We start from the raw sequence: 13,307 nt of genomic DNA, 5'->3' as shown, positions 1-13,307 counted from the left end.
CCAAATGCGTTGGACTATTGTGTCCTATTGGTTGGGGGTTGGGACACAAATGAGGAGATATGGGATTTGATTGTGAAATGACTATTTTGAACCTCTACTATCTAATTATGTATTATGTGTAGTAAAATTAAACCAAATTTAAATTTAAAAATAAAATAATTTAATTTAATTTTTATTGATAACATGTATTTAATTTTTAAAATAATTTTTTTATAGATATTTTATTCATATTTTATATCAAAACTTTGTTTATATGTTTTTTAACTTCATTATTTAAATTATAATAGATGTTTTATTTTATTTTATTATTTAATTATTATTATTTTTTAAAATAAATTTATTTAAAATTTTAATTAAAAAAATAACATATTTTTATTGATATTTTATTTATTTAATTTTAAACAAAATAAATTTATTTGTGTAAAAAATAAAATAAAATAAAATAAAATAAAATTTTATTTAACCTAACTAAAAATAATTAAAATATTAAAGATATGTCTAATATTGTTATTACTTAATTAATAATTTAGAAAGGATAAAATAATCAGCTGAGTATTTATGCTTCTCCATAATATCCCAAACAAAGGATTCATATCCTATCCAACCAAATAATCATTTCCTGACATCTAATCTCATGACTAAACAAACATGAGATACATATCAATCTCCAAAATTTAATGCAAATTGCAACTCAATCATGTTAAAAGGAAATATAACTCTATTTCCGAAAGTCAACAATTCCCAAATACAAACAAGACCAATCACCGAGACCTCAACTTAATGGAAATAAAATATACAAGTGAGCGCCAAAGCAAACACCAACTTCACATCACCACAGCGAATTGATAAGATTCTCAGTCCAACACTTACACCCAAGCGACAACAGGAGAATATAAACCCCGGCCAAACAAGTAATAAGGGAACTATACCAAAATCAACTGAATAGATGACATCCAACAAATCAAGCTTAACAGTAATCATGGAATAACATTGCACCCTGATGACAAATATAAGTTGAAATTTTTTGAAAATATTTTGCTTCTAAAGACTAATTTTGACACTCGTTTTTATAGAAGTCAGGGTCTTGAATGTGTGTAGTTTGGAGCATTCTCAACTAGGATGCAACTTTCACAACCAAGACGAAATAGCAGATAAGGCATACAACCAGGAAATAAACACAAAACTCTCCGAACCGCACAGAGGTACCCAAGGGATATCGCCAATAGCAAAACAAGCTACTCTAAATGCTTCTATTGACAAAGGTTTGCAACAGAGAAAAATAATTCAGAGTGGAATGACGGGGCAATGTAGCAAACACCAAAATCCAAGAAAATCCAAGGAGTGCTGCAGTCTTCAAGACCGTTAGTACCTTTTTTCAGCAGATCAAACAAAGATATAGGGTTAGTATAAACATGAATGTGTAGAAAGTGATGTTTAGGGGGCCAAGATAGTGCAAGCATCACAGAAGCAAGAAGAGCACTAGATTTAAGCCCAAATAGATTGCGAAACAAAGATCCCACACCATGCATAATACCCACACCAATAAAATGCAAGGACTATGAGCATATCCACAACAGGGATTAATATGAATTTCCAGGCCAGAACACAAGAATCAAGAGGAAAAAGTGTGAAAGATTGAGTTGGATTGGATGCAAAGAAAAAGATCACCTTAAGTTCTTGTTAAGAGACAAACCAAACATGGCACACAAAAAGAATAGTGGGTATTAGCAGGAAATGTAAAATGTAAGCAGTGAAGCCTCCTCAATGCATAGCAACTATTTCTTCATTCCTCAGATATACACACTTTCAAATAGCGTTTCCAAAACTGTCCAGATCTCTGAAGATCCAGTTGTTGCTCATTTTTTTATTATTTATTACTATAACTGATTTAGTGCTTATTTTCATTCTGCATTCCTCGAATTCAAATCTCTCAAAGAACTAGTGAAAGTTTATCTGATTGTCAACTTTAAAGCAGACCACCAAATACCTTCATAATAAAATAAAATAAAATAAAAAAGAATCTATAAGGTTAGGTTTTTGAGTTCTATGCAATTCCACGCCAAGTGAAGCCATATTTCCAGGTTTCCCTATACTATTAAAATAAAATAGGCTCCCTCATCCTTGGGCCAAAATTTATTTCATCTGTGGACTCTAGCAGAATTGAACTTTTGAGTTTGTTTGCTTAAGTATTAGTTGCACCATCAAGCTTAGCTTGTCAATTATTTAAAAATTTTGAGTTGAACTTGAGCCAACTCAATTATAAAAACAAGACAAGTTAAAACTCAAGTTTAAATTTTTTTTTAAAATTAATTTGCTAATTAAAATTGAAAAAAAATAAATTATGAACAAAATATAAAAGAATACTTATATTAATAATAAATTTTATTAATCAAACATGGAAATTTACATAAACACCAAACACAAATAAATAAAATAAAATAAAATAATAAAAATTGATTTCATATAGTATTAAAAATATTTATTTTATTTATTTTTTATTTTTATCTTCATGAGACTTATTGAGCTAAATGTAGGTCTACTCGAGCTCTGCTTAATTACTACACGGGCCTAAAATCGAGTTTGAACTATTTTACTTAATAAATAAAGTTTAAAGAAACTTTAAATGAACCGATCTCGAGTTATTTAAAAACAATTCAGTTCTTCTGCAGCTCTAATGCCACCGCAACTTATTTTGCTAACCTACACAGAATCTTGTTTTCCTTCCAAAATTTGTTCAAACCGACACTACAGCCACATTCCTTTTCTTACAAGAACGTCTTTTTAACTCGCTCAACTAAAACGTGTGTCAAAAATCAAACTCCAAATTTCAATGCAAATCGCAACTCAACCATGTTAAAGGAAATAACTCTATTTCCAAAAGTCAGCAATTCGCGATGACAAACAAGACCCATAACAGACACCTCAACTCAATGGAAACAAAAATAGATGAGTTAGCACACCAAGCATGGGCCTCTATGCACAACACAAAATCTACATCACCACACCATAGCAAATCGATAAGATTCCTAGTCCAACACTTACAAAGAAGTGATAATAGGAGAGTACAAACACCGGGCAAACAAGTACTAAGGGGACTGTCCCAAAATCAACCGAATAGACAACATCCAACAAATAACATTTCACCCCAACGACAAATATAAGTTATTTTTGAAAATGTTTTCCTCAGGTAATGAGAATACCTGATCACATGCATATCTTCGGTCTTCAAGTTTGACCATGCTGGTGGACCTTGAGTGTAGCTTTTCCCTGCATCTTACCATAAGAAATTGCTGCATTTCTTCTACAGTCTCTACCCATTGCATTCGTTTAAATGCCTGTGAAAAAAAAAAGAACCATCTCTATTAGCTACATCCAACAATCTCATTATAGCAACCCAAAACAGACCTTAAAGGCATGGCAAAGGACCTAGGCATTCAAGTTAGAGATGGTGAAAATGAATTGATTTCAACAATAGTTGAACAGGAAGAGCTGAACAGGTTGAGGTTCAATTAAACTGTAGGAGGAAGAAGCGAACTGTTGAAATCAATTCATTTTCCTGCCCAGCTTTTCTCGTTCTTTTTCGATCAAAAGAAGAAAGGAGAGAGAGAGAGGGGGGGGGGGGGGGGGAACAATAAAACAAAAGGCCAGCATTAATCAAACAAACCTGATAGAAGGGATAACAGGGGCAAGATCAGTCAGATTGATGAATACATAACCCCTATTGCATTTATTCCTCAGCAAAAGAAGGATAAGTCATAATTATTCACAGTTTGTAAGGCAAAACTAACTCTGTTCTTCTGAGGTAAAGTCACTTGCCTGAAAATCGAAGGGCAGTTTAATAAAATCATAACCACCCTTATAACGTTCACCAACAACATCTGCAAACATCTTATAAGTACACCTATCATTGAAACCTTACCAAGATAAGAAGAAAAAAAGAGACAAAAACATGTATACATAATCATCTACTGCTACTTTAGAAAGATCCCACTTGATGTGGAACGAAGTGCTCTTCATGTGGAATAAAATGCTGTGTGGAACTACCTGTTCTGGGGAACTAAGTGCTAAACTATTTTGGGAGCCACCTATAGAGGCTGTACGAGCCACCAATTGAAATCACATCCCATGTATTGTTATATGATTGTCACCTCGATAACCCTAGTACTGTTTTCCCTGTAGATATGGTTATATGTTAGGTAAGATATGGTTATATGTTAGGTATAATATTGTATTTATATGTATTTTAAAATGAATTTTTGTTATTAGAGACGAACATGAGTAACTTGTTTGTTTGATGAAAACATATTCACATTTGATCGTTTTTGCCTCAATGTCTATCCATGGAGATTTTGTACCTCTTATGCTCTCAGTATAACATTTCTCATCCTGCAATATGCTTATAGTCATATCAGAATTAGTTACACTAATCACCAGTTCATATACATTCAAAAATTAAAAAACCAAAAAATTAAGTACAAACTAGAATTCAATGTAAAGAAGATAGGCGAAGAACCCGACAAACCGTTAAATGTGAAACTATTGAATTGTCCCAAACTAGCACCTAGAAAGACAGTGCGCAAAAATTAACAAGATAGCAAATACTAGACTTATTAAATGTGAAACTATTGAAACCTGCTACATGCGCATTAAGCCTAAAATAAGTCATCTCGACCAAATCATTTTTGCCATAATAGTCCCTTTACTTCCTCAAACGACGAATTGCCGCAGTAGTCTTCGACGTTAGTTCTAACATCCAATCTCCAGCTCTCATAGCCAAAAAATTCATAGCCTAGTTTTCCTTTCTAAGAAGTAATCAAACATCTAATTCTTGAACACTTTAAAGGGTGATCTCCAATAGGTACAAAAATGCATTAGTGTAAAGAAAAAAATTTATTTGCAAGACTTCCAAATAAAAATATATAAAGAAATAATTTATACATATAGGTGCCGTTTGGTAACACTTACGTTTTCAGTTTATATTTACAAAAATTTTAAAAACTCAAATAAAAACTTGTTTGGTAAATTTTTGATTTATAAATCAGTGGTCTCAGTTTATAAATTTGGCCAAAAAATGTAAACTCAAAAAACGTGTTTCTGTTGAGTTTTCAATTCTTTTTTTTTTACCACCCAACACTAGCCGTCACCTGCCACCATTTTCCACCACCGTCTTCCGCCACCATCCCCACCCCCCACCACCACCTACCGCCACCACTCACCACCCACTCGCCACCACCACCACCCACCCGTCGCCACCACCACCCACTTGCCACTCACCAGCCACCACCACCCACCACCCACTTGCCACCCACCCGCCACCACCACCCACCCCCACCCGCCACCCGCCGCCACCACCACCCACCCACCGCCGCCACCACGACCACCACCACCCACCCACCCGCCACCACCACCACCCGCCACCGCCACCGCCTCCGCCTGCCACCCACCCGCCGCCGCCGCCGCCACCACCCGCCTGCCACACCACCACCACCCCCACCCCCACCCCCACCACCCGCTACCACCACCGCCACATCACCCACCACCACTTGCCATTTCTCACTCTTCTTTATATTTTTAAATTTTCTTAAACATTTTGTCTAAACCAAATGCGTTTGTAGTTTATGTTTTTCTGAAAATAAATAAAAACCAGTTTATAAAATTTTTGTAAATATAGATTGAAAACGTAAACGTTACCAAACAGGCCCGTAGAGATCGTAATATTCCATGCGTAATTTGTCGCCATTGATAGCTTTAATAATGAATGAGTCTTCCAATTGTATTAACATCTACGTGAACCCATATTGTCGAGCCAGAATGAGGCTACATTAGGCAGCTTTTAACTCAGCTTCGTAGCTGTCGCGTACACCTCTGATCCGTATAACATGTATAGTTTAATCGTACTCAAATAATCGCAGAAAAAAACACTGCAAAACCATAAACAGTCCCACTTATCCTAATGAATGATGCATGAGTTGATTTTATTCCAATACATGGGAGGAGGAACCCAAATAAGCCTACCAATTAGTTGTTCCAAGTGTAGAATATTAATATACTCAACACACTAATTGTCTGAACTTTAATGAAATTCTCGAAACAGTCATACTGCTACGGATCCAAATTCACAAATAGGTCCATGTACTCCTTCACGGAAATGTATATGGGTCTTTTCAATTTCGATTATAATCCGTATAAAGTACGAAAATGTGATAAATGCTTTTCTTCGAATTGGATTCTCAAACTAATCTCAAATGGGATCGATATACAATAATCCATAATTCTAACTAAAAAACTAATCACAGGTCTCATCCGAAAAAGAACCATTTTGAAACCTACGGAATTAATAAAATACAACAATCAATTTTCAAGAAGATATATACAAAACAAAGTTAATAACTACCATTATATGAATACTCCTCTTCACTTACTAACTGATTCAACTGATTCAGGTCATTCAAGAGGGATGATCCAATAAATGAGGAGTATTCATATAATAATAAGTGTTATTATCTTTGTTATGTATGTGTCTTCTTGAAAATTGTTAGTTTGAAAACCTAATTCGAAGAAAAGCATTTACCCCACCTCCATATTTTATACAAATTACAATCAAAATTGACACAACCCATATACATTTTCGTATATATGGACATATTTTCGAATTTGGGTCCATTTTGAAGAATTTATTAAATTTCAAAAAATTAGGGTTTCGAGTATAATTAATACTCTGCTCTTAGAACAACCAATTGGTAGGGCCATTTGGATTCCAGGATTCTATAATCATCTCAGATATATCATTCATTAAGACAGATGGCAGTGTTTATGTTTCAACGAGGTTGTTTTGCAAGATCATTTGGGTACGATGAAAGCTATACAAGCTATACAGCTCAGAGTTGTACGCGACAGATATGAAGCTGAGCTAAAAGCTGCCAAATGTAGCCTCCTTCTAACTCGACAATATATGTTCACGTAGATATTAATACAATTTCATAACTCATTCATTGTTAAAGCTATTAAAGGCGGCGAATTACCAGTGAAATATTACGATCTCTACATGTATTAATTATTGCTTTATTTATTTTATTTAGAAGTCGTTCAAATGAAATTTTTTTTTTCTTTAAACTAATGCATTTGTACCTACAGGAAATTAACTCCTAAAGAGTTCAACAATTAAATGTTTGATTACATCCCCAGACAGGGACACCAGGTTGTGAGTTTTTTAGCTACGAGAGCCCGAGATTGGATGCTAGAACTAACCTTGAAGGCTACTACAGCAATTCACCGTGATTTTGAGAAAGTGAGACTATTATGGCAAAAATGATTTGACCAAGACGACTTACTTTAGGCTTAAAGCGCATATAGCAGGTTTCAATAGTTTCACATTTAATAAGTCCAATATTTGCAATCCTGTTAATTTTTGCACGTCGTCTTTCTAGGTGCTAGTTTGGGACAATTCAATAATTTCCCGTTTAACAGTTTATCGGCATCTTTGACAATCTTCGTGATGTTTAATACTAGTTTGTACTTATCTTAACTTTAGGTTTTTTAGTTTTTGAAGATATATGGACTGGTGATTAATGCAACTAATTTTGATTTGACTACGAGCATGCAGAGTGATAATATTATACCAAGGGCATAAGAGTTAGAAAATCTTCACAGATAGGCATTTAGGCCAAAATGATCAAATATAAAACAAATAAGTTACTCATGTTCATCTATGATAACAGAAATTCATTTCAAAATACCTATAAACACAATATTATACCTAACATATAACCATATCCACGAACAAAATAGAACATATAAATACAATATTATACCTAACATATAACCATAACCACGAACAAAACAGAACAAGAGTCACCAGAGTAACAATCATATAACAATACAAGGGATGCAATTTCAAGAGGTGGCTCGTGCAGATTTCGTTCGGGTGTTCGGACAACCGAATCACCCGACCAAACCCCATTGTGAACAGGGAGGGACCTGGCTAGGGGACTTTAGGAGTTAGTGCCCATGATTTGTGTCACTCTAAGAAGACCAATTATTTTGTGGAATTAGAGGTGATTAGGCCTAAGTTAAGCCTCAAAGCCTTTGGGCCTGGTCAGTACCTGGACCTCATGGAATCAGTTTTTTGGACCAAATGAGACCTATTTTGGGACAGTCCAAAGGTGGATCTTCCTCACATATGCCTAAAATTACAAGCCAGATATGGTCAAATGTTGTTGATAACCTTGGAAAAGGAGACGATTTCAACCAACTTCCGGTCAGCTGCAGTTTACAAATTTACAAAATTTCAATTTCATAGTTCGTCAATGGTTTTAAAACTAAACAACAAGCGGAAACCGAACCGAACTAAACTAAACTACACGTGTTTCTATTGGACGGGTTTAACAGATAGCATCCTTATCACCTCGTCTTTGCAGCACAGATTTCTTATTTTTGTGGCATTGATTGAGTAGTTGGAAATTTAAATTTATCTTTCGACATTACAATTGTCTAAATGCTGACTTCCAAGTTCCAACGTAATTTAGATCTCACTTATCTAATTAAATGTTGTTTAGATCTCTCAAATTCCAATCTCTTCTCTCTAGTAAATGAAAACTTATCTAATACAAACCATCCCCAACAACCTATTCACATACCTATTAGCTACTAATTAAAATCCATAAATCAGTGTTATCCAGTCCCTTTAATTGCACTATTTCAGAAATGATGCAATCTGCAAGTTATAGAAATCAATTCAATTCCACCCTCTTCCTTTCACGAACACAAATCTTTCTTTTCCCTCTTACAACACTAACCCTAGAAGCTTTTCAAGACCAAAGCCCAGACCCACGCCCACATTTGACAACCATATTCAAGAACATGTACACCATAGGTCTAGACCAAGTATAGAATTTGTAGAGCTTTTGGATATGCAAGGGCGTGTAAAGTGCCTTTTGGCAGTGGCATCTTTTCATACACAAGAAGCATTCCCATGGGGGCCTCGTTTTATAAAATTGTTTAATTATCAAAAAAAGGAAATTTAAGATAAAGAATTGAAGGGTGTAAGAACAACCCCAAACTTTTGTGTCTTTAATCTCAAATCACTACCTTTTGTTGCAATTTTTGGAGCCCTTAAATCCCCATTATTTACCACACATCCACCCTTCAAAAACCCATGTCACCCACCCAAAGCCCTGTTAAAACCTATCACCTACTTCACCCACTTAAACCTACTCCACTAAACCTAACCCACTACACCACTACCACCTCACCTACTCCACTAAACCTAACCCACTACACCACTACCACCTCCACTTCACCTACTCCTTACCTACTACACACTCACCCTCTTCTATATATAGGAATCATGAATCATTGTAACAAATAGAACATTATATCAATCAATAATACATAATTCATTCTCTCTATTTCTCTATACATCAAATTTCTACATGGTATCAGAGCTATAGGTTAAGCTCTTGGTGTTCTTCGCCTTCCGGCGGGCGGCAACCTTGCCTTGACCGCCCGCCGGATTTCATTTCCCTATACAAATCATAACCCTCTCAAGGCTTGTGCAGCCCGTGGAGTGTACTGTTCCACTGTGATCACAGCTGTCACTGCTCAGAACACCATTGGAGTTCAGGGTGTGAACATTGTGCCCGAGGATTTTGTTGCAGAGCAATTAAAGTCCGTGCTGTTTGACATGAATGTTGATATTGTGAAAACAGGCATGCTTCCTTCCATTGGCATAGTCAAGGTTCTTCATCACTGTCTCAAGCAGTTCCCAGTTAGAGCTTTAGTCGTTGACCCTGTAATGGTATCTACAAGTGGAGATGTACTGGCTGGACCTTCCACACTTATGGAATCTTTAGTGGGTTTTGATGAGGGCAGAACAGCATTGACATCTGAAGAAGGTGGAGTGCTTGCAGTGGTCGAAGTTCTGGAAAGTGGGTCTCTTCAAAGCCGTGAGCACGCAGTGGATGTGTGAGGCTTCCTCACCAGAGTGTTTCTCTCCATTGTTACTTGGAATCCAAAACAAACCAATACTTTGCCTTTCTTTCTTTTTCTCTTCCCTTTTCCAACCTTCTCCACTCATTTATTTTATTATTATTTTGTACAAATCCAACCCATCCTTTTTCTTTTTCATTCTTTCCACACACTCATGTTCCCCACTCAACTTTTTTACTCCATCTTTTGAAAAACAACCAACACACCCGCCCACAACTTTAAATCTCCCATTTCTTTTTTAATTTTTTATTACTTTCACATTCACACACTTCTCTTCAATTTTCTTTTCTTTTAAAAAAAAACAAAAAAAAAACAAAAAAAAAAAAAAAAAAAAAAACAAAAACAAAAACAAAAAAAGACGCAGGAAGATCTGCACACCAAACTCATTTTATTCATGTCAGGGCTCACCCCGATCACCATGTTTCCACATACAAAAAAAAAAAAAAAAAAAAAAAAAAAAAAAAAAAAAAAAAAAACAAACAAACAAACAAACAAACACCCACATTCACAGGTGGGATTTTTCTTCTCTACTCTGCCGCCGGTCTTTTCTTCTTGCCTCCGTCCTGGGCGGCCCTTGACCGTGTTGCCTCCGTGTTTCCCACTCCACTGGGCACGATCACTCCACCATACTCCTCTACTGCAGCATATGGCGGACCTCCAAATCGGAACATCACGGTGGCCTTCCGCTTCAGCTCCTTATTTTCCGCCTTTAGCACACTTAACTCTGCTCGCGCATCCTTATACATGCGTTGGAGCAGAGCCAGTTGGGCGTTTAACTGCTGCACCTCATTTGCCCTACTCTGCAGCCGGTTCGACAAATTTGTAACCGCAGTCATGGTTTCCACACATGACTTCAGAGTATACTGATTGGCCTCAATATCAGTTTGCACCGCCATTTTTTGCTCCACCGACCGCATCGGAAAGTTCAAAGGAGCAAACCCAGAAGTGTTTAGTTGGGGTTCACTGGCCACCGCACCAGTTATTTCTCTTGTGGACTCGTTCAGTTCTGGAAAGAGCGTAAGCAGACCACGGGAAGAGGAGGCCATGTTCTGGGTAGCTGGACAGGAAGAAGAGGCCATGTTATGGTTGCTGAGTGTTTCAGAGATGGGTTGGTTACAGAGTGTTTACAGAGTGTTACCAGTGTATCTCTCTCAGCCCACGAAGAGTTTTTTCAGAGGTTTCAGACTGGTTTGATTTCCACATGTTCTCTCAGCCTCCGCCTTCATTTATATAGCACATGACGAAGAGGCCGACACGCGCACTGTCGATCACGTGCATCGCCGCGTGTCTGGCGCACCTTTTGATGGCACGTCTTTTTATGGATTGGGCACGCCTTTTGATGGCACGCCTTTTTATGGATTGGGCACGCCTTTTGATGGCACGCCTTTTTGAAAGATTGGGCACACCTTTTGAGGGTGCGACTTTTTAAGGGTCCGACAAGACTCTGTAAACTGTCCCGACATTGATTCCGGTTAGCTCCTTTATGGGTCCGACAAGACTTTGTAAACTGTCCCGACATTGATTCCGGTTAGCTCCTTTATGGGTCCGACAAGACTCTGTAAACTGTCCCGACATAGATTCCGGTTAGTTTCTACAAGGGTCCGACAAGACTCTGTAAACTGTCCCGACATTGATTCCGGTTAGTTTCTACAAGGGTCCGACAAGACTCTGTAAACTGTCCCGACATTGATTCCGGTTAGTTTCTACAAGGGTCCAGCAAGACTCCGTAAACTGTCACAACAACTGTCACAACAGTGTCTGTTACAACGGTCCGACATGACCCCGTAAACTGTCTTCTACATCGGTCCGACATGACCCCATAAACTGTCTTCTACATCGGTCTGACACGACCACACAGTGTCTGCTACAACGGTCCGACATGACCCCATAAACTGTCTTCTACATCGGTCTGACACCGCCATCCAGTGTCCTCTACACCGTTATGACACCACCATACAGTGTCCTCTACATGGTTATGACACCCCCATACAGTGTCCTCTACAACGTTATGACACCACCATCCAGTGTCTTCACCAATGGTCTGACACGACCATACAGTGTCTCTTATCCTCTTTTATTTTTATGTATTTTCTTGTTTTGTTACTCTCTCCAAACTCAAGTTGGCTAGTTCCTATCCCCCTTGAGTTTGCGGGGGGCTGTTAAAACCTATCACCTACTTCACCCACTTAAACCTACTCCACTAAACCTAACCCACTACACCACTACCACCTCACCTACTCCACTAAACCTAACCCACTACACCACTACCACCTCCACTTCACCTACTCCTTACCTACTACACACTCACCCTCTTCTATATATAGGAATCATGAATCATTGTAACAAATAGAACATTATATCAATCAATAATACATAATTCATTCTCTCTATTTCTCTATACATCAAATTTCTACAAGCCCATTTTTCAGTTGCCATTTATTAGGCTTGGGTTCACTACTAGTAGGAGCAGTTAACCTCATCTTGTCCTACATTGTAGGTTATTAACATATTTTGTTACTTCATGCTTCTCTTTCTCGGTCTTCCCACTACAGGCCTTACAAGGAAAAATAGAAGGCGAAAAAAGCTGGCTGTTATGGCACAAAGCATCCAAGTAACAAAACAACCACCCAGCAACACGAAACAATAAAAATAACAGTAAAAAAGTAACAAATATTTTCTAACCTTTGGCGGGAAAAAATATCTGTTTGCTGCAGCATGGACAAGCGAGGACACCATGACTGAGACAACATATCCTCTGTAAAAAAACACGTCAGAAACTCGCATACCATTTTTCTTTATTTATAATTACTTATGAAGCAAAAGTAAGTTTCAATTAGAATTCAATAAATAGCCTAATTGAGTCTTTATGTACTCGGTAGGGGAATCATAGGAAATGAACCTGTAAAAAAAAAGGGTACTCCCAAGACTTAACTAGCCATTCAATGACAAAAGTATCTTGAATTTTCCTGTGGATATCGTTATATGTTACATATAATATCGTATTTATATGTATCCTAAAATGAATTTTTGTTATCAGAGACGAACAGGAGTAACTTGTTTGTTTGATGAAAACATATTCATATTTGATCATTTTGGCCTCAATGCCTATACGTGGAGGTTTTCTACCCCTTATGCTCTCGGTATAATACTTCTCACTCTACAATATGCATATAGTCATATCAGAATTTGTTACACTAATCACCAGTTCATATATATTCAAAAATTAAAAAAACCAAAAAAGTTAAGATAAGTAAAAACAAGAATTAAACATCAAGAAGATAGGCAAAGAACCCGACAAACTGTCACTATTGAATTATCCC

At 36.9% G+C, this 13,307-nt stretch overlaps 1 protein-coding gene across 50 annotated transcripts in view; it reads right to left on the bottom strand.

Moving 5' to 3' along the window:
- The window catches only part of LOC114272162 (uncharacterized), a 60,055-nt gene that overhangs the window by 28,851 nt on the left and 17,897 nt on the right, over positions 1 to 13,307 (bottom strand). For 10 of the 50 annotated variants that reach the window (XR_014366174.1, XM_082924485.1, XM_082924480.1 and 7 more), the window contains 4 exons: positions 12,670 to 12,742; positions 3,817 to 3,878; positions 3,201 to 3,335; positions 701 to 1,369 (listed from right to left, as the gene is read on the bottom strand). Coding sequence is in view for 15 of the 50 variants with exons in the window: in XM_082924485.1 (XP_082780611.1) it covers positions 1,241 to 1,369; positions 3,201 to 3,335; positions 3,817 to 3,878; positions 12,670 to 12,742 (399 nt within the window). In the remaining 35 variants the exon portion in view is untranslated. Of the gene's footprint in view, positions 1 to 700; positions 1,370 to 3,200; positions 3,336 to 3,664; positions 3,902 to 4,040; positions 4,174 to 8,102; positions 8,263 to 12,669; positions 12,743 to 13,307 lie in introns of those variants that run through there. The other 40 variants (XR_014366148.1, XR_014366149.1, XR_014366144.1 and 37 more) reach the window with 20 other exon arrangements.

Source organism: Camellia sinensis, chromosome 4 (assembly GCF_055761805.1).
Source record: "Camellia sinensis isolate YWXY chromosome 4, ASM5576180v1, whole genome shotgun sequence".
In the NCBI taxonomy this organism is placed as follows: domain Eukaryota; kingdom Viridiplantae; phylum Streptophyta; class Magnoliopsida; order Ericales; family Theaceae; genus Camellia; species Camellia sinensis.
Note: the sequence above shows the minus strand (reverse complement) of the source record. Positions and strands in the feature narration are given on the sequence as shown.